The sequence below is a fragment of the Diplotaxodon limnothrissa genome, linkage group LG23 (assembly GCF_057381915.1).
Source record: "Diplotaxodon limnothrissa isolate DT_005_m linkage group LG23, D_limnothrissa_male_GT1.1, whole genome shotgun sequence".
Lineage (NCBI taxonomy): Eukaryota > Metazoa > Chordata > Actinopteri > Cichliformes > Cichlidae > Diplotaxodon > Diplotaxodon limnothrissa.
Window position 1 is genome coordinate 1,569,185 of NC_140617.1, and position 22,057 is coordinate 1,591,241.

The 22,057-nt window shown below is 42.1% G+C and overlaps 2 protein-coding genes across 3 annotated transcripts in view; both read left to right on the plus strand.

Moving 5' to 3' along the window:
* The window catches only part of zfr2 (zinc finger RNA binding protein 2), a 24,437-nt gene extending 23,744 nt beyond the window's left edge, over positions 1–693 (plus strand). The window contains exon 20 of the transcript XR_014905137.1: positions 73–693. The gene's annotated coding sequence lies outside the window, so the exon portion shown is untranslated. The remainder of the gene's footprint in view (positions 1–72) is intronic.
* matk (megakaryocyte-associated tyrosine kinase) lies at positions 115–16,497 on the plus strand. Of its 2 annotated transcripts, none has more exons than XM_085348592.1 (12): positions 115–170; positions 2,506–2,619; positions 2,722–2,837; positions 3,185–3,404; positions 4,736–4,829; positions 4,972–5,037; positions 5,141–5,240; positions 5,403–5,487; positions 9,310–9,383; positions 9,531–9,726; positions 9,910–9,996; positions 15,976–16,497. In XM_085348592.1, exons 1-12 carry the CDS (start codon positions 162–164, stop codon positions 16,189–16,191), a joined length of 1,377 nt encoding a protein of 458 aa, XP_085204718.1. In that variant the 5' UTR covers positions 115–161; the 3' UTR covers positions 16,192–16,497. The 2 variants fall into 2 exon arrangements, with proteins under 2 accessions (XP_085204718.1, XP_085204717.1); XM_085348591.1 differs by lacking the exon at positions 115–170 and adding an exon at positions 672–753.
* The last annotated feature ends 5,560 nt before the right edge of the window (positions 16,498–22,057 follow it).

Consider the following 22,057-nt stretch of genomic DNA (forward strand, 5'->3'; position numbering starts at 1 on the left):
TGACTTCGACAGAGGCGGATTTATCGAACAGCAGCTTTGAATTGTACTGCATCTGTTTGCGTTTTATTACAGGACAGACGGCGCTTTTTATCTTTCCTGGCTGTTCGGAGACCTTGTTTGCTCGGCCAGGTGTTCAAAGAATTATCCAGCCAGCCCTGCTGATGGCAAAGGTACGTACTGCAGATGTGTGCAGCTGTATTTCAGATTATAGGCTAACGCTAATGTGATTGATAAAGTATGTACTAAGTACTCATGTCTTAATCCAAATTTACACCCGAGTGTCGGCTTTATTTATACGGCACATTTAATTACACGTAAACCATAAAACCACAAACCGTGTAGTCAGGCAATAAACCAAACAAGTAGGATACAAGTCAACACAAACACACAGTTATGAACTGTAAGCCTGTCAGAATTTAAATCTTTTGAACCGTAAACACAGATGTAACTGACCTCGGATCAGCAGGCAGCTTGCGCCAAATTACCGAAAGCGCCCTCAGCTGACATCTGATTCTCGGGACAGTTAAAAGATCTCAACCTGCTCAGGTCTGACTGCGCAACTCAGAGATGCACTGGTGGCCAAACCCTTTGAGTGCGTTATGAACTAATAATTTTCCCCAATAAAGTGACTTCAGCACTATTTTGAATTCTATATGTGCGTGTAAGGATTCAGGACGAGCTGAAGTAGTCCTGATGATTCTGATACTGCTGCAGATAGAGTTCTGCGGTATTGCTCCACGGGCAATTTTCTCAGTGAGTTTCATATGAGATTTTTCTAATTTTTGATATATATTTTTAAAAAATGTAACATGCAGTTCCGTTACAAATAATGTTATGGACTTTATTGTGTTTCACAGAAATAGATGATAAATATCAGAGCTGGCACCAGCTCACCGCTGACTCTGTCACTAAATCTGCCATAACATCGAGTCAGTCTGATATCAATCTCCGTTTGAATGAGGTCAAGTTGGCAATCACACGCAATGCGTTCCTGGTAATACAGCCGTAAACTGTGACAGACTGTCAGAAATCACATATCTGTTACTGTCTACGTACACAGAAAAGTTTCTCAGCATCCTTCCTGTTCTGTAGGGATACAACCTGAATACAACCAGCTGGCACTCAGTCGCTGACTCATTCAAACTGACCGCAACATGTTGAGAATCTGTCTGCATTTATAATTTAAACAGCAGTTATTCAACAGTCTCCCAGAGAATGAGTCCAAGTCAGACTGCGACTGTTTGCAGAAAGGTTTCCTCCTGTCAGGCGACCTGTGCAGTTATCTTGTGATCAACTGGATGAATGTGACAAATTTAAGTACAATCAGCACACAGCCACAGATATCTATTTTTTTTAAATTAATTAATCTGTCTAATTGTTTATGCAAGGTGTTGTCCTGTTTTTGCTTGTATGACTGAGCCATTAGTTTGCTTTGAATTAGGACGTTGGCTTTGTCAAGCCAAATGTGTCCAGGAATCTTTTGGCTTTAATGTATTAAACAGCATTAATCGATGTAAAACCTTTGGAAATATCAGGAACTTGCATGAAGGAACAGAGAATCACATGTGTCCTTTTACATTAACAATACTGCCATTAAAGCACTTCAATAGTCATGATTTTAACCTTATTTGAACAAATGAACAAAGGCAAGATGGAAATACTGGCAGTGCAAAATGTCAGAGTTCATATTTATTCAGGGTGGGGACAGAAATGATACATCATAATGTGGCAATATTGTATCAATACAGGGACACTAAATGTTAATATTTTATTAGACAAAATTAAATATTCTGGGAATGCTACGAACAAGACTTCTCATCTCATCCTGAGATGACGTCAACCGAGAAAACTTAAATTTCTTAACTCATGTTTTCTCTACCTTACCATGCAGTGTTTCAAAAATGATGCTCATATGTCACAAACTCTTTGAGAACTTGATGCGTAGGCTATCATTCTCCCCCAAACGGAGGGAGTCTGTCATCGTTTCCATTTGTTTCTCTGTCTGTTTGTTCGCAGTCTGTCCACAGTTTTCAAGATATCGTTCTCAGATTTTGCAGATACCAGTAGCAGATAATAACATTTAATTCTGATGGAAATCAGGCAAAGGTCATTGGTCAATAAAAGGAAATCAGTTGATCATTTCATGGAGGTCCAATATTTGTCACCGGTAGATATATTTACTAAAATTCTTGGCCAAAAGATCCGACCTCCAAAAAAAGGAAATTCTCATTTTGTTGGTGTATTTTTTACGCCGACCAGAATAAAGTCGACAACCAACCACCAAACCAAGACGGGCTGTGGGTGTCCAAAAGAGATATGTTCAAATGCTTTGGTTTTATGCTGGTTGTTCAGTGGTCTCACAAATCATCACTACGATACACGACAAGTAAAAACGTACAATAACACTTGTGAGTCCTAAAACAGCAAGTTTAGCAAAGCAAACTCAAAGTGTGACTCACAGTCATGGGTCAGTGCCCTTCTCATAATTTTCCTTTGCCTCCTTAGATGAGTTGGGCTGCCGGTACTCAGTGTGTAGCCAAGGGGGATCACAAAAAACCCAAACCTGGAGAACTGCTGTACCGCAAAGGAGACATCCTCACTATTGTTGACACAACCACGGTACCGTCACTCACCGTCATGTTTTACAGATGCTGCAGAGCTTTAGAGGATTTTTATTTGGAAGAAACTGAAACTGATAAAGCGAACGTTGCTCTTTTCTAGAAGAAGGGATGCTACAGAGCCAGACACAACACCACAGGAGAAGAAGGAATCATCAACGCCACCAATGTGCGTGAAAGAGAGGCTCTGCGAGTCGACCCCAGCCTCAGCCTCATGCCGTAAGTCACCTTGTTTTTCTCTCACATGAAGGTACTGAGGGCTCACGTGGGTGTGTTTCCCTCTTGTTTTCACAGCGATCACATGCAGTGTGATGCTCGTCTCTTTATTTAGTTTCCATTGTGGTCAGCCCTTAACTCGTGATCACACATCTTAGACATGCAAACAAACATGGTCTCTGGAGTATTCACCCCAAGTTCCTTTTTCAGAGATGTTAATACCTGAATGCTTGATAAATGTATGTAACCACTTTCCTGCCTGTTGAGTGATTTAAAAAATTTCATATTTGGCATTACGTTCACGAGGAACGATTAGTTTATGCGACTCAGCGTGCGTTGTCTTTCCTCAGCTGGTTTCACGGAAAGATCTCCGGTCCAGAAGCTGTGTCTAAGCTACAGCCAGCCGAGGATGGCCTGTTCCTGGTGCGAGAGAGCATCCGTCATCCTGGCGACTACGTCCTGTGCGTGAGCATCTCCGGAGAGGTCATTCACTACAGGGTCATTTATCAGGACAACAAGCTGACCATCGATAAAACCCAGTATTTCTACAACCTCATCGATATGATAGAGGTAGGAGGAAATGAGCTCACTGGACACGTTTCTGTTACAGATTCTGTTTAACGTGGATACGACTCTATATGTGAAAGAGCTACATGTAGTTTATTAAGTCCACCTTCTGACAGATCCGCCTGCACTCTCTGCACCGTTTATCGATTTACAACATTCAAGATCATTTAATTATCATTATGCAATGCAAGATTGCACAGCTGGAGGTGCAGATCCAGCCGCCCTAAAGTGCATGCAGAATTAAAATTGCCTTGGGGGTTCAGCTAGTAATGCTTATGAAATTATCTGGAAGGAGGACACAAGCTTAACCGTCCACTCATAATTCAATTCATGCGTATCCTCCTTCTCCCCAGGGGAAAGTCACCTGACTGGCTTTCTGTTCAGCTTTTTTTTTAAATAAAAAATTGGATGATTTCCTCACTCCAGCCTTTCCAAAATAAAGAGCCTGCACTTGAGGGAAACAGTAATGTGGCACTGCCAGTGTTCCTAGTTAGCACCAGCTAATTAGCTTTGACCATAAAATAAGGGCGATGGGAATGCTGGCAAGAAAGGAAGAGAAAGAGGAGTGCTATCAAAATCCCCTAAGATGAGAAGAACGTGTGCACCAAAATTCATTGCAGTATTATTGTCTCAGTCTCCGTTTAATAGACACTGCAGGCCTGCTGTATTCAAGCTGTTTGTCAGCCTGAAGCCTCATCAGTGTATCATCAGTGACAGCAGAGGAAAAATATATTTAGTTCTCGTGTCAAAATCAGGATGAGATAATCAAATTCAGCCCTTTTATGGTTTATCAGCATTGAGCCGGTCTTTGTGTGAGGGTGCAGTCAGAGTTTGGAGACTCCACAGAGATGGCAGCGCTCGTTCAGCAGCTTATCAGAGAGCTACAGATGGCTCCAGGCCTGAGTCAGACCAGCTGACTTACTCCTGCAGGAAAAGGAAGAACGGCCAAATATTTGAGCTGGATTGTTTGTCCGGTGCTCATAGAGCAGTATGTCACATAATCTATTATATTTGTATAATACATCGAGTTCAGTGCTGGATTTAATTCAGTATTGCTCTTTGTGGAGTGCAGTCTATTCATAGGACTACCCTTTATGTGTTTGCACTTAAACCTACAGCTGTGGCCACATTTAGGTTTCCTGAATTACTAAGATGAGTTATTTTTTCACAGCTCTCTGTTCAAGTTTAAGTGAGATTTTTCCATCTTAACCCCCCCAAAAATGTACTTGATCTTAATGAGTCAGTAATTCACAGGTAAACCAAGCATGATCACATGGGGTGGAAAATAAGATAAAAAGCTGAAATTGTGTTGACTGAATCTTCCATCTTTGCAGTTCTATTCAAAGAACAAAGGCTCGATCGCTACGACTCTTCTGAAACCCAAACAGAAACAGGGAACCAAGTCAGCTGAGTTGGAGCTGTCTAAAAGTAAGTTTAACATCAGTATGTGCTTCCTAAGAAAAGAGGTGAGCTGCTGTGTGGGGATGAGTCATGTATGTGAAGTATTTATAGCAATGATAATGGAAACATGCGTGAGAGGTTATCTTCTTTACGTATGTGCTCATTTTAGATGGATGGCTGTTGGACATTGAGAAGCTCACTCTGGGAGAGAATATCGGCGAAGGGGAGTTTGGTGGTGAGTTTTCGGTTTTAATTTCCCTTTAAAAAGCATCAGGAACGGCAGATAGTTAAAGATGCAATAGGTTGGTTAAACGGCGAGTGTGTGATTCAACCTCCAGCTGTTTATGAAGGGGTGTACATGGGCCAGAGGGTGGCAGTGAAGACCATTAAATGTGATGTCACAGCTCAGGCGTTCCTGCAGGAGACCACAGTTATGACGTGAGTCCCAAGATTTCTGCAAATTCTGACAATATTGAAAACAACACGAGTGAAAAAGAATGAATGCATTGTGATCTTGTTTTAAATGTAATGCATCTGTAAGCCTGCATTTCCCGTTATGCTGCTAAATTCTTATTTTTAACGTGGACTCACTTCTTCCAGGAAGCTGCAGCATAAAAATCTGGTGCGGCTGTTGGGAGTCATCCTTCACAAAGGGCTTCACATTGTCACAGAGCTCATGACTAAGGTACAGCCAACATGTTTACAATTAGCAGTTTATCATTGGCCCCATATATGAAGGAAGACAACAACCACCGGTCGCAGTTTTAGTCAATAGATTACCAAGCAAGATTTATAAACAGCGATATTTGACACGTAGAGCTGGTTCCACCGTTTTGCAGCTGCGTTTGAGAAAGTGAATAAGAGAGATGGTATTGGTGGGGTCCGACCACTGAGAGCTTTAAAAACCAATGATAGAAAATCTTAAACTGAATTCTAATATGAACAGGAAACCAGTATCAGTGATACAATCTTGGTTCTAGCACCAGTTAAAAGTCTAGCTCCAGCATTTTGAACTAGAGAGTGAAAAACAGTGAATTACAAAAGTCAAGCGTAGATGAACCAAAGAATAGAATAGAATAGAATAGAATTCAACTTTATTGTCATTGCACATGCACAGGTACAGGGCAACGAAATGCAGTTTGCATCCATCCAGAAGTGCTTTAGTGATATAGATATATTACAATATATATTAGCAATAATATAGATATGTGAGCATATTACAGAAATGGGTCTATTATGGTATGTTATAATGTACACGGTATGAAGTATGTTGTGAATATTCTATAACTATAAGTATGTACAGGCTGTAGTGAGTACAAGCTATGTACAGGATATGAACAGGATATAAATATGAAAAACTATACAGAATATGAAATAAATAACTTTACAGAATCTGGGATATACAGCTATACAGAAATGGGAACTATGCAAGTTGTAAACAGTTGTAGGATTAAAGATTATCGAATGTACAGAATGATTATTTACACAGAGCTATACAGTAGTGCAGTTAAGATAAGTGAGGGTGTGGATAGTTTCTACAGAGGCTATATAAAGTGCTAGTGGTTGTGAGTGGTGGTTCAGTCCACGTTATTATTGTGTTTGAGGGTACAGTTGTCCATTGTGGGTGTGTGTATGTTCAGTCCATGAGTTTAACGTGGGTCAGATGTCAGGAGGCAGAGTTCAGGAGTCTGACAGCTGTGGGGAAGAAGCTGTTCCGGTACCTGGTGGTCTTAGTCCGGAGGCTCCTGTGGCGCCTCCCAGAGGGCAGGAGGGTGAAGAGTCCATGTGATGGGTGACTGGGGTCTTTGATGATTTTCCCAGCCCTTTTCAGACACCGCTTCCTGTAGATGTCTTTTATGGCAGGAAGTGGTGCTCCGGCGATGCGCTGGGCAGTTTTCACGACCCTCTGCAACGCCTTCCGGTCCGAGGCAGAGCAGTTCCCGTACCAGACTGTTATACAGTTGGTCAGGATGCTCTCGATGGTGCAGCAATAGAAGTTCACCAGGATGTCTGAGGACAGGTGGTTCTTCCTCAGAGTCCTCAAGAAGAAGAGGCGCTGGTGAGCCTTCTTGACCAGCTTGGAGCAGTTGGTCGTCCAGGTGAGATCCTCGGAGATGTGGACTCCCAGGAACTTGAAGCTGCTCACACGCTCCACAGCCGTCCCCTTAATGTGGATGGGTGGATGTGGGTCAGCATTCTTCCTGTAGTCCACGATGAGCTCCTTGGTCTTCTCGGTGTTAAGCAGCAGGTTGTTTCTGTCGCACCACTCAGCCAGACGATCCACCTCCTCCCTGTAGGCGGCCTCATCGTTGTCACTGATGAGGCCAATCACCGTGGTGTCATCTGCAAACTTAATGATGTTGGAACCATCAGCAGGTCTGCAGTCGTGGGTGAAGAGGGAGTAGAGGAAAGGGCTCATCACACATCCTTGTGGTACACCGGTGTTCATTGTGATGGTAGATGAGCAGCGGTTATCCAGCCGGACATGTTGGGGGCGGTTGGTCAGGAAGTCCAGTAACCATTTGCAGATGAGGGAACTGATACCCAGGTCTGTCAGTTTCCTGATGAGTTGTGAGGGGTGGATTGTATTGAATGCTGAACTGAAGTCTATAAACAGCATTCTGGCGTAGGTGTTGTTGTTGTCCAGGTGTGAGAGGACAGAGTGCATTGCGATGGAGACTGCATCCTCTGTGCTCCTGTTCCGGCGGTATGCGAATTGGTGGGGGTCCAGGGTGGGGGGGAGACAGGATTTGAAGTGTGCTAGGACCAGCTGCTCTAAGCACTTAGTGATGATGGGGGTGAGTGCTACTGGGCGGTAATCATTGAGGCAAGATGGGTTGGAGTTTTTGGGTATCGGGACGATGGAGGTGGATTTGAAGCAGGCCGGTACCACAGCGTGGGCCAAGGACAGATTGAATATGTCTGTGAGCACTCCTGCAAGCTCCCCAGAACACGCTCTGAGAACACGCCCGGGGATGCCATCAGGGCCTGCAGCCTTGTGGACATTGATCCTGCTCAGCACCGCTCCTACATCGGTGGGGGAGAGAGTCATAGGTTGGTGGTCTGGCGTCATGTCTGCTTTGGTTGTGGTTGTGGGGTTCCCTCGCTCAAAACGAGCATAAAAGTTGTTGAGCTCGTTGAGGAAGGAGACATCAGAGGATGCGGGGGAGGGTTTGGTGGTCCTGTAGTCTGTGATGGTCTGGAGTCCTTGCCACATGCGTCGGGGGTTGGAGTTGGAGAAGTGTTCTTCTACCTTCTTTTTGTAATGGTGTTTGGCTTTTTTGATGCCCTTCTTTAGATTAGCCCTGGCTGTACTGTAGGCGTGTGCATCTCCTGACCTAAAGGCAGTGTTGCGGGCCTTCAGGAGGAGACGAACATCCCGGTTCATCCAAGGCTTCTGGTTGGGGTACATGGTGATCCGTTTCTGGGTGGTGACACTGTCTGTGGTTTTGGAGATGTAATCCAGTACAGATGAGGCGTACTGGTCCAGGTCTGTGTGGGTGAACATATTCCAGTCTGTGTTTTTAAATCTGTCCTGGAGCACTGCGTCTGTCCCCTCTGGCCACACTTTAATTGTCCTCACAGCAGGTTTCACACGTTGGATGAGTGGTGAATACCGAGGTGTGAGGAACAGGGAGAGATGGTCCGATTGTCCAATGTGGGGGAGGGGTGTGGCTTTGTAGGCTCCAGCCAGGTTGGAATACACATGGTCTAAAGTCTTGTCTCCTCTGGTGTGGCAGGAGACATGTTGGTGGAATCTGGGGAGGACTGTCTTTAAGTTGGTGTGGTTGAAGTCGCCAGCAACAATAAAAGCAGCCTCGGGGTGTTTATTCTGGTGTTTGTTAATGGCTGCAGAAAGTTCTTTCATGGCCAACCTAGCATTAGCGTCGGGGGGTATATACACGGCAGTGAGTATGATCGAAGTGAATTCTCTGGGGAGATAATAAGGTCTGCATTTGACCATTAAAAACTCCGCATTAGGTGAGCAGTGACTCTCAGTAGTAGTGGAGTTCATGCACCAAGCATTGTTAATATAAATGCACAAACCTCCACCTCTGGTCTTGCCGGAGTCATCTGCTAGCCTGTCGGCTCGGTGTGTGTGGCGTCCTGCTAACAAAGGCATGAATAACGTGTAAATAAATATTAGGCAACGATAAAGGTAAAGTCAGCATAACTGTGAAACATAGAGGAAGTAAAACTAGTATGTGAGTCACCGGTGGGGAGCTTCAGGTTGTTTTCTCACAGATCGTTTCATTGATTGTTACGCTGAAAGTATTTTCAGGCTGTGCTGGTGTAAATAAACAGCTGGGCTAAGCAACTAAAGATAAATGTGGTGCAAAAAGCTTTTGTGCAGCAGGTGGTGAGGAAACATGAAAACGTCATCGTTTGCAACGTTGGGTCTACTTTGACAGCCTCAGCCTTTCTCCCATATTTAATATGTATGTTTGAACATTACACACTTTGTTTGATTTGACTTTTTTGAGCGCTGCGTGTTTGTCTGTTGCAGGGAAACCTCGTTAACTTTCTCAGGACACGGGGGCGTTCGGTTGTAAACTCTGTTCAGCTGCTTCGCTTTTCTCTGTGAGTGCGAACATCAAAAATGGCCTTTCATTAGCAAAATCTATAGTGTGTGCATCAGTGCACAGATTGTTAATCAGTCTGCTGTACAGCGTGTGTGTTTAATAGTGTATTTTTAATATTTTTTTATATGTGTGTGTCTGTTGTTAGTGATGTGTGTGAGGGGATGGATTACCTGGAGTCAAAGAAGCTGGTTCACAGAGATCTGGCAGCTCGTAATGTCCTAATTTCTGATGACAATGTAGCCAAGGTGAGCGACTTCGGCCTAACCAAAGTGGATTCCAAGGTGTCAGATAAAGCCAAACTGCCGGTGAAATGGACGGCACCTGAAGCGCTAAAGAAAGAGGTCAGTTTAAGAAGGAATGCACTATGCTCGTCTTTTACATGTTTTTTGGATAAATTCTAAAATATTACTTATCAAATTAAAGAATCAATCAAATTAAAGACAGGAAGGACTAAACTGATTTAAAAAGTATGTCCTAATAGAAAGCTGCTTTACATTTTGCACATTTTTGTCCTCATCCGGCAGAAATTCAGCACAAAGTCAGATGTTTGGAGTTACGGCATTCTTCTGTGGGAGATCTTCTCATACGGTCGTCAGCCTTACCCCAAGATGGTAAGTAGCACCAGTGCAGTCTGCTATCAGTGTATATGTGTGTGTTTACAGTGGTGCTTTACACGCATGTTAGTTGTGGTCATTACTCAAAAAACAAAAGTGTTACACATTACTTGTTAATTTTCTTAAAAGCATTACTTTACTTTCACCGTACTCACCAATGAACACGATAAACCTGAGACTACAGTTTTACACACCAACACAAACCCCTGTCAGAATCAGGATGCACCAGTTTTACATGTAAACACAAAGCAAAGATGAAATCCAGCCCACAAAGACACTTTAAAGGTGATTCTACTTTAGAAACGTGAATATGTAGAAACAGCATGCCTTAGCGTTAGCATGCTGTCTGTGCAGATGCTAGCAAATAGTCAAAGCTGTGTTAGCAGCATAATGGGACTGGTTTGGTTACGGACAGTTTGTATTTCGTGCTCTTGTCTTTTTGTGCAGTAAAAGTGTAATGTCTATGTTGCTGTGTAGATCAGTCCACCAGTTCCTCCTCTGAGCGCACAATTTCAAATCAGCTGATTGTTGTGTTACTGTGTTACAAAAAAATTGAATTTGATTGCTCTAACTTTACAGCATGTAGAGAAAAACCTGCTCTCTGAACTTGTGCAGTACAGGAAGCTGCAAAGAGCAAACAGACAGATTGTGAAAGGGAGGAACCACGCTGCTTAAACACAGCCTTGTTTATCACTCTAATCCCCGTCAGGTAATATTTGATCCCCGACCTCCAAGGTGATTTGCATCTTAGCAGTTTAGTGAGGAAGACGGGATCAGTAGGATCAGGCAGAATTAAACACCGAGTCCTCCATCTCTTTTCCATCGTACTTCAGGTGGTGTCTTTTTAAAGAACATGATTACCTACCAATTACAGCTTGTTTAACAAATACACGGGTTGATTATTTAAGTAAGTTTGTTTTAGCTTCAATTAAACACTACATCTAATTAGTTAACACTTGGCAAAGAGCACAAACTAACAACAAGAGTAATTGTGTCTGTGTGAACTCCACTATGCAGTACAGACAAAACTCTGCTCACGTTATCTTGAAGACAGCCTCCACTGAGAGAATGACAAGTCTTCATTGCAGGTTGTAAATTGTTATATTTAAGGCTGGTTTACCCACGGGTGGGTTAGGGTCAGATTGATATCAGCAGTGGTCATGTTCATGGTGAACCTCACTATAATGTGTCTGACACTGAAGGAACCAGAACTTTGTTTGTTGTGATAACTGTATCTGTATTTATAGAGTAGAAATACATGAGCTCTGACACAAAGGCTACGTTTACCTACGTGCATTAAATGGTTGAAGACTTCAGTCTTTGCTAAATTAGTAAACACCATTTAGCATGCAGGGTGAGCAGCTTCCTTCACAGTTGATGTGAAGCACATTGGCACTGCTGGGAGGAGCATGTGTTTGACTTAAATATGACTATTGAGGTTACAGGTTTGGTGTTTTGGCTATGCTGTGTTATCTGAGCGGCTCTTTTCTAGCTCCTTCAGTTGAATTCGAGGATAAAAGCAAAGAAGAAAGCCTGAAGATTGTTCATACATTTAGGGCTGTTCGATATAACCATATATATCTGATGACGATATAAAAACGTCCATCGTTTCATTTTATGCTATCGTTTATTTCGTGGTGTCACAAAATAAACTGTTTACAGCAATATTTGTTCATGGTTCTGATGTCACTGTAGTGTTTATATTAATTTCTTAAAGTTCTCTCTTTCTCTTATATTTAATATAACCACACCACGGACGGACAAGCGCCTGTTTTTATGCGTTGTCGTTAGCAACAACTACAGTAACAGCATCGCGTGTCCGCTTGTTTATGTTCCACGTAAACCTTTCACAATAAAGCTCAAGATCCTGTTGAGACTTTTCAAAATAAACTGAATCACGTGAAAGATGCAGATTATTTACGGATGAGAATTAAAAAAGAGCCGCCAGCAGCACGCCGTGTAATAAATACTCACAAAGAAAACGGCGCCGTTACAACTTATGTCTAAAAATCTATCGTTTCAGCATCGGTTAAAACACTCGACTCCAGCTACACGACGCGCAGCTGGAAACACTTCACGCAAGTCGAGCTGCCCGAGATTCACAGAATTTACAGAAAATGTTCCATTGTTGTGATTTATATGGTTATCGGACGATAGATGTCTCATATCGGGATATGAGGTTTTGGTCATATCGCACAGCCCTACATATATTCCCTCTTTTTAGTCCAGTAGTTGTTGAAGTTGTTAACTATTGCCATACTGGCTCGGACATCTTCTGGCTTAACAAGCTCGATGTCAGGACATACTGATGAGAAGTACGTCATTGTTCCCCAACCGAGAACATCTCATTTTCCATGTATGTGTCTGTAACAAGACAGGGAATTGATGTAATACCAGCTGACCCAGTAAGAGCTGTTATAGCCAGTGCATATGGGAACTATGGATAAGCAGAAGACCCACATTTACACTGACTATGAAGTACTTGGTTGCCTCGCGCAGTAACATCTGGAGATCCAGAGGCTACGCCACAATGGGAATAATAATAATGAGTAATGAGTCGCCTCTGGTAGAAGATGCAGCTGAACTACAGGATGGAGATTGTGGCCAGACTCAAAGCATCCACACAACCAAGGGCACCACTGCCCCAGCTTACAGATGATCTCACAGATGCTTGCAGACATGAGCACAGCTCAACTCACTATCATCAACACCAGATTCAGTCAAACTAATATTTACCACTGCCACAGAAACCAGAACCACAATGCAGGAGGAAACATCTATGAGTACATCAGGAATCTGTCCCCAAGAGATCGGCTGCTCCAAGAGTACCTCAGGCAGCTGAAAAAAAGGCAGCGACAGAGAGAGGTAGCTCAAGAAATCTACCAGTGGCTAGAAAAAGCTGGCCTAATGGACAACACAGCCGGTGCCAGGACGGGCCCAAGACACCAGATCCACGGAGGCAGGAGTCTACCACAACTGACAGGACCCAAGTTACAGGCTGTGCAAAGGTGCTTTGGAGATATTGAACGTATAATAGTGGAATTTCAGATACAAGCTGGGACAGTGTACAGGAACGTCTGTGTCACATACGGATTAGAAGTCCCAAAGTCCTGATGAGGTGGTTGAGAACAACAGGGTTAAGGTATTGGGACCTAATGTTCCAGACAATCAAGCAGCTGATGAACTCACATAGTGGTTGTTGAGAATCCCAGTGAACAGAAACATTAGGTAGAAGGAGCACAAGCCCCATGGGCTGAGGAACATCTGAAGGGGAAAGCCGAGTGGTCAAAACCCGAAAACCTGCTCCACAGCGCTCATGGCTTCAAACTTGGTCAACAACAGGTCTTTCATTTACAGCAGACCTTCCCAAAGTGTGGGGCCCGCCCCCTAGGGGGGGCGCAGAGCTATTGCTGGGGGGGGGGGACAACAACGCTTGGACTCTGCTAGCACGGGCGCCCACAGAAACGCAAAGCAGGAGATGAAGCGTCGCTGAATATGTTTCCAAACCAACTTCATTCTAAGCCAAAGACGAGAAAATATGGTGAATAGGGCTGCCACAAACGATTATTTTGATAGTCGACTAGTCAGCGATTACTTTTGCGATTAGTCGACTAATCAGATCATCATCCATTGAACATACAGCTTATTGCACCAGCAGCATCTGCTCTTATATAACTATCATTAGCTTTCAGCTTTAAGTGTTTAAGGTATGTGCTAACTAAAAATAAAGACAAGATGATAGTTTATTAAATTTTAATGACATTTGCAGAGTGTTTCGGTGAAGTTTAATAAACTCCTTGCTATCTAAAATATAACAGGACACCGGAGTAAATTCTCCAGCATCTCACACTTCTGATGATCAGCTGTCTGCTTGACGTTTTTTCAGCTGTGTAAAAACTATAACTTTGATCTCAGCCAAACCGATTTACTCAGGAACAAATAAAACACTGAAAAAAGCCAAACAACATTTTGAAGTTATCTAAGTGACTCATATATCATGTTTAACCTGAGTAGCGAAAGACGGCGGTGGGTTTGAAAACGATTTGCCGGGAGTCCGGTGTTCTCACGGCTCTAGTTAGCCTAGCCCCCGGCTCGCTATCGAGCTAGTGGGTAACAGATGCCTCCGAAAACGTCGGAGCGCTTTTGAAAATATGTGGTGTCCTGATAAACTGAGCAGATATTTGAGGTTTACACAGCTACATTCTCGCCTGAAAATATGTTAAATGTTTATTTTGTGACCCAGAAAGAATAATAAGAATAATATTAAAACTAACCAGCTGCCGCCATTGTTGGAAACTAAGCAGGGCCGCGCTATGAATTCTGGGACACAGTTTCTTCTTCTTCGGGGTTTAACGGCAGCTGGCATCCTTGGACATGCAGTGCTGCCATCTTCTGTTTCAGTCCATTATTACACTCTTAAATCCTGCTACTGATTCCTGCGTCTTTTGGGATCTTACAAAGCTTCAAACGACGCGTCGACTATTAAATTAGTCGTCGACGATTTTGATAGTCGACGTAATCGTGACTAGTCGACTAATCGTGGCAGCCCTAATGGTGAAGCAAATCTGCCCTTTGGCTTCACCTGCACAGGTGCCGAGGTAGGTCTCCCTGCAGGGTTGGTTTTCCCTGGGTTCTCCAAATCACAGACAAACAGGATCCCACATTCTTGATTTTTAGTTCACAAACACTTGTTGTAATGACTAACTACTCCTGACAGTTTGGAGATGTTTGCTCTTTATACAGTAAAGTTACAGCGGGATACAAATAACATCAGGCTGATCCTGCCACGATTTGTTCCCCCTGTCTAAATCACAGACAAACAGGATCCCACAGCTGTTTGTTTTTAAACCCATTTTGCACAGAGAGACATTTTTTTTAAAAAAAATTATTGATAGCAATGTTGAACATTATTACACAGGAAAAAACAACTACATGTAAAATAATGACACCGTGACGCCTCTGCCTTTGTAAATAGAGGGACAGTAACTGAGTGTTTATATGTAAGCGTGTAAAACCTGAAGATAGAGACAAAATACTGTTAATCTGCTATTCTGCAATTCCTCTCATGTAAACAATGACGTGGCCACAGCGTGACCCGAATAAAGGCACGTACCTTTGACGTTGCCTGACGAACTCTGTGTTCCTTGTCCACACGTAAACGCAAAAAAAGGAGTTTTAAAAAAATCTGTTTTCAGTGATTCGAAACATCGTTTACGTGGACGACACAGCTGCGTTTTCAAAAATACCCGTGTAGGTGCGGACGCAGCGTAAAAGAGTTTGTAGTTTATTTTCTTACTACCTGCAGGTTACTTGTATTTGCTTAATTGTTCACTAAATGTTTGAGGTGTGAAATAAACCGCAATTGAGCAAATGTGGGTGTGTGTGGTTGGAGGATGTGTTTGTGTGTGTGCGCGCGCGAGGGGGGGGGGGGGGCGCGAACATTTTTCTGTAAAACAAAGGGGGGCCAGCGAAGAAGTTTGGGAACCGCTGATTTACAGTGTTGACTTACGCACACTGTACATCCCACGGCGCCTTTGCGGGTTCCTGACATGCAACGTAAATAGAAACTCAAGCTTCTTTCGGCTTTTGGCTTCTCCTTGGAGGAAGGGCAAGCATGTGGTTGTTTGTCCTCTCTGACCTGCACTATATCAAGATGTGGTTAATTGGCTGATGCACTTGAGGTGTGTCACTTACCTCAGCCGACCCTACTCCCTAAATCCTTCTGCCTCACCTCTTCCCTGACAGTTGCTTCACATCAACAGTGCAGGTGTCCGTCCCTCAGTGCTTTAAATACAACAGACAATGATTGCAGTTCTGCATAAAGTGCAGCTATCATTGTTTAAGTTTGGATTGTTTCTTAATACTCTGCAATTGATTTTAGTCACCATGAAAACCCGTTTAACACATTTAATGTATTAATCTTCTGAGGTAATCACTTCCTATGTCAAACATTTTCCCATTGCTCCTCTGCTTTAGTCTCTGCAGGAGGTGAAAGACAAAGTGGAACAAGGCTATCGCATGGAAGCTCCAGAAGACTGTCCTCCAAGTGTTTACTCCCTGATGAGGGTTTGCTGGGAGCAGGAACCTCGGAAAAGACCCGGATTTCACAAGCTGAGGGAGAAACTGGACCGAGAGATGGAAAAACTCAGCCCGGGCTCTGGGTCAAAGTCTCAAGATCAGACCGGATCTTGATCCTGAATTATTGCCCTGCAGTCTGGGATACAAATACAAGCTGTTGGACCGTTGAGTTTTAGAGCCACAAGAGTTTTACTGAGAGAAAAGACCATGAACTCTGATCATGAATGTATGTGATGCAAAATGGTTGGAGCCATGACTACACCAAACTTCACCTTTTGGGTCTCGATGGCCTACCTAACCTGATAAACTACGGAATAAACCGTGAAACGCTTGACTTTTGTCACGACAGCTGTTGGATGGATTGCAATAATATTTAGTGCAGATATTTATGTTCCTCTCAGGATGGATTGTTATAATTTTGGTAAACCCTTAAAGCAACACTATGTACATTTTGCAGAGCAGTAACAACAGAGTGGTGTTTACAGGATTCAGCCTGTCTGAGTTTCTGCTTCTTTTATAGCCGGTTGTCAGTTTTAGGGGTTTTGAAAGAATATGTGTACTCCGAGTCCAGATTAAGCAGCTTTCACTGTCCACAGAAAGAGGACAGGAGCTTTCAGGTCACATGTCTAAGAGGACACAAACAGAGAACAAAATATCTGCGCAGGGACGAGACTGTGACTCTGATGTACCTGTAAGGAGCTCATTTGGTTGCTCTTCATTATACAGGCACTGATTTATGGTGCAATTTCCCCAAATTTGTCATTTTTTTAATGGGTGCCTTTAGAGATATTTAAGAAATTCTACTTAGGGACCAAATAATATCTTGGACAAATGCTGTTATAGTCAATTATTGTTACGGGCTAAGCTAGCTTTCAAAAGCAGCTCTCTTATTTATAATCCTATAATCTTATAATATAATCTTATCCATCTTATCTTTTAAGATAACTCCTGAAACACCACTTAATTGGTCAGAGTAATTTTTTTCTTTCATTCTTGTTGATTTTTGTCTTTTAGGCCTTCGTGCATTACTCATCAGCCATTTCAGGTCAGAAGCATCTCTTCTAACTGGGAGTGCATGCCAAACCTGTAAACACAACTCAAGCATATTAAAGAGAAATCCCCAAAATAACGTGTGATTACAGAGTAACAACAGGAAACCTTCACAACACGAGGAACTCATTACATTTCTTTTCAAAGGGACTCAAGAATTTAAATCAGCAAACAGAAATTAGACCCTAAATTCAGAAAAATCATATTTTTAAATCTATGGAACAACTGCATGTGTTTCTTTCATGTTCTATTTATTAAAGTGCACATATGACCTGTTTTTCACCACGTGATTGTCAGCTGTGATTTTTTTTTTTTAGTTTAGAGATTTCTTGGTACCGGTATTACTAAAAGCAAATCTTGGAGCAAAATGCAGCCTCTTTTTGGATTATTGTTGTGTCACACGACCAAATTTAAGATGTCTTGGTAAGCCTGGTACTGTCCCAAGAGACGAATCGCAAATTGAGGCTTGATCCTCCATCTCTTGTTATCCTTGTTATCCTCTGCGATTTGTTCAATCTGCTCTGTGTAACAGGATGAGCAGCAATTTTCTGCGAAAGGATTTATAAAAGAAGCAAATGTTGAAATGTGCTTCCTCTGCTGAGAATGATTTAAACATAATTGAAAGGTTTTTTCACGAGCATCACATGTTTTTCTGCTCGTGTGTGTTTAGGTGTGACTGAGCTTTCATCCAGGTGTCCATATGTCGCTGGGTGAGCTGATACGTTTTTCTCAGAGAACCTAAAGCTTTCTAAGGTGCACGTTCTAGTAACACTTAGCCAACAGCTAATCTGCTGAAGCAGAATTGATAGGGACTCAGCTGTTGGCTTCAGCTGTTCCAGGATAGGGAAAGTTAGGCGCACAATACCATGCAGTCCCACATTTTTGTTCCTAACTCTCTGACCTCACATGAGAGCTTGAAGCATTGACTTTCAGCTTTGCACAGGCTGCAGTCCTCCAATTAAAACGTAACCATCTCATATTGGGCAAATTAGCTGTAACGCCCTCATATTTCTGTTTGCAGAGCCTTTTTGTCTGTAGTCTAAATTTTGTTTGTATTTGTATTGTATTTGAATTTTCCAGCTTCATTAAGAATTTCTAAAACAAAACAAAAAAACAGTTTTTAAGCTATAGTGTTAAATATGGCTGTAACAACCGTCAAATTAAATGTCTTGACACATGACAAATCATCCAAATCACAAAAAAGCTGGATAAATGATGAAGTTTCTCCCACTGAATACGCTACGTCCAGATGAACGGAATCAACTTTTTCCTGAACCCTCAACATAAAGATTAAAGCTCCGGTGTCATCATTGCTTCCTTTCAGAATATAATTTGCTGGAATGTACATCAAAAACGAGACACGTGTATTAACAGTCGCGCTACAAACATTTCTGGGGGCATCAGATTTGTTGCGTATACATAATGTTTTGTCATGTGTGATGCATTAACATCAAAGGGAGCTGAAGCCATATCTGCTTTCTAACATACACGTAGAGCTGGCTCAAAGTCATGCAAATGATAAATGAATGAATCATACAACACAAATAGTTACATTGTTATTAGTAATAGTTTAATGTCTTGCTGTTGTCCTGGAAACTGTGTGAACGTTAGTCCAGTGGTCTTATTGAATAATATTAATAATGATTATTGTTATTATTACTTTGCATCAACCAGAGACAACATTCACTGCTTTGGTTGCCGGTGTCCCTGCGGCTCCTAATACACTAATAACTTATATGGACGTTTGGTGAATCCACTGGTACTTTTCCATGTGGACTTTAATTCGCCGTGCATGTGTTAGTGAACAATCCCCGGTTTCTGCCCCACCCAACAATCTGTATAGGTTCAGCAGTTTGAAAAGGGATCATGGGGACTGACCTAAGAGGGTTATCTTGGAGTGATTTAAGTGGATTGTGGTCAGTTCAGATGGTCTAAGGTCAGAATCGAAGCACCAACCAAGCTCCTTGAACCAATTGAGGTATTAGACATAAGATGCTCTTCATAGAAAAAGCTATCATCCTCGCAGCTACAAATTCCAGGAAAACCACTTTTCTCTGCAATTAACTATAACCCCATCCAACCGTGTGCCATCGGGCTCAGTGATATGCTTATAAAGTGAAAATATTTTGTTTGTGGTTCTGTGTGTTAGATCATTAACATTTAAACTGGGGGCGATCGTGGCTCAAGAGTTGGCAGTTCGTCTTGTAATCGGAAGGTTGCCGGTTCAAATTCAAATTCAAATTTTATTTGTCACGTACACAGTCATACACAGTACGATATGCAGTGAAATGCTTAGACAACTGCTCGTGACCTAAAGAAAAAAAAAGGAAAAGGCTATGAATAAGATAGGAAATAAATATGAAAAATTAAAAAGGGTAAATTTAACTAGGAAGGAATAAAATATAAAAAATTAAGGTTAAAAAATGAAATAACTGTACAACACAAATTAGAATGAAGGGTAAATGTAACTGGGAAAGAATAAGATAAAATATATAAATTAAAGTTGAAAATAAAATAACTGTACAACAAAATACACAATACACAGTATAGAAATATATAACTATATAAGGCTCAGTCTCGGTCGTTGTGTCCTTGGGCAAGACACTTCACCCGTTGCCTGGTGGTGGTCAGAGGGCCCGGTGGCGCCAGTGTCCGGCAGCCTCGCCTCTGTCAGTGCGCCCCAGGGTGGCTGTGGCTACAATGTAGCTGCCATCACCAGTGTGTGAATGTGTGTGTGACTGAATGTAGTGTAAAGCGCTTTGGGTCCTTAAGGACTAGTAAAGCTATACAAATACAGGCCATTTACCATCTCTGTAGAGTTTTGCTTCATATTTTCAGAAATATTCAACCGCAGCATGGATACGAGCTTCTGTGTTATTCTGTCTATCAGGAGTGCCAGACTCTGAGAGCTGTGATGTTGGGATAGACATCCATAGGTCTGGGTGTGTTTTAGACGTTTGGTGAATCCACTGGTACTTTTCCATGTGGACTTTAATTCGCCGTGCATGTGTTAGTGAACAACAGAGATGGGCAGTAATGCGTTACTTGTAACGCGTTACTGTAATCTGATTACTTTTTCGAGTAACGAGTAAAGTAAGGGATTACTATTGCAAAAACGGTAATTAGATTACCGTTACTTTCTCGTAGGAACGCTGCGTTACTGCGTTACTAAAACCGTGATTTTTTGCGAGAATGTCTCACGACAGTGACATAAGTGAGTGTGACGTTAGTGACAACAGCTGTGTGCAGATCAACAGTGGATCATATAGTGCAGAGAGAGTATGAGCGTGCAGCGTTTAAAGCGTGGAAGTACTGACCTTACTTTGAGTTTGATTCCATAAAAAGTGACAAAAACATTAGTGTCCGCTGTGCGTGGGAAGAAAACTTCTTTTTACAGCGAAAAAAACCCTAAACTTCCAACAAGCACCGAGTAGCTACGACGTAATGGGAAACTCACAGAGAAACTCACGGATTCTTCCACTGACCGCGGCACACCTGCACCAGGGTAAACCTCCGCCTGCCCCACTCCTGCTTTACAGGTGAAAATAGAGCAACAGGACCGCTGAGTCTTTGACTTTATTTATTTTCTGCTGTGTTTTACTTGCATCTATTTGAAAGACTGAGTGTAAACACAAAAAATATTTTATTTTATGTGCTGGAATGTGCAGAAAATAGGTTTAAATGTTAAACTAATTTCTTCCAGTCAGAGAATGTTGCATATAATTAAATTTTTGCTTGATGCATAAAGTTAAAAGATTAAAACTAATAAAACAAGTTTTAAAAAGAGACTTTTCCATCTGATTACATTTTGTATGATGGATTATGTAGAAAAAGTAGAATTGGGCTGAAAGATCTATCGCTTTATCACCTACTCAGGTTGTAAATCGTGTTTTTAAAAAGTAACTAAGTAATTAATTACTTTTGAAAATAAGTAATCAGTAAAGTAACAGGATTACTTTTTGGGGGAGGATTCTTTTCCTCCTCAGCAATAATTTCAATCTCCCTGAGAGTGATTGTTGACAGACTGAGTCAAACTGTGATTGTCTTGATGCATTTTCAATCATCCAGGTAAGTAAATCTGCAAAACTTGATTCTGTTCATCTGGACGTCGCGTTTTCAGTGTGAGAAACGCGACGTCCACATGAACACAATCAACTTTTGGAGGGTCAAACTGTGATTGTTTGCAGAAAGGTTGTAGATGCAAGCCAGTTGCCCTCCTGTGTTTGTTTGCGTGACTGAACCATTAGCCCACGTTGAATTGAGAGGTAGCTTTGTCAAGCTGAGTGTGTCCAGTTTTTGGTTTTTCACTGACTTTGCTCAGCTTAACAATTGTCTCAGGATGATGGCACGTGAGGCCTCTTGTTCATAGTATTTTAATTAATATCAATATTTAAAGCTCCTTAATCAATACAATATCACCAGACAGAATATTGCAACACTGCCGTATCCTAAGGAGCTTGGAAAGCGTCTGGACTTCTTTAAGTTTCTTGAAGACGTTTCATCCGAGAAGCTTCTTTGCTTCTAAGAGCGACTGATGGAGAGTCCCAGATTTAAGCCCTACGGGAGTTTGTCGTCCCCACCACGTTTTCTTTAGGTCAGGGCGAACAGTCAAGTACAGCATCTAAGAAGCTCAAGCTTAGCACAGTCTTTATGCATCATGAAGTCAAGTTTGCTTCTGAACACTTGATTGCTCTCGAAAAAGTAGATGAGCTTTTGTCATATTTGTCTTCATGATGTTCTTACTCATCGTTTAATTATTTCTCTGCGCACATCTCCAATGAGGACGATTCTCACCTCATGCTTCAGAGATGGCAAAGCGCATCACTTCCTTTTCTAAAATCCACACAAACGTCATTGACTTTTCAGACAAGATTTGTTTCTTCTCCCTTCCTCATAGACACTGTTTGTGCATCACGAATGCTCAGAGGAG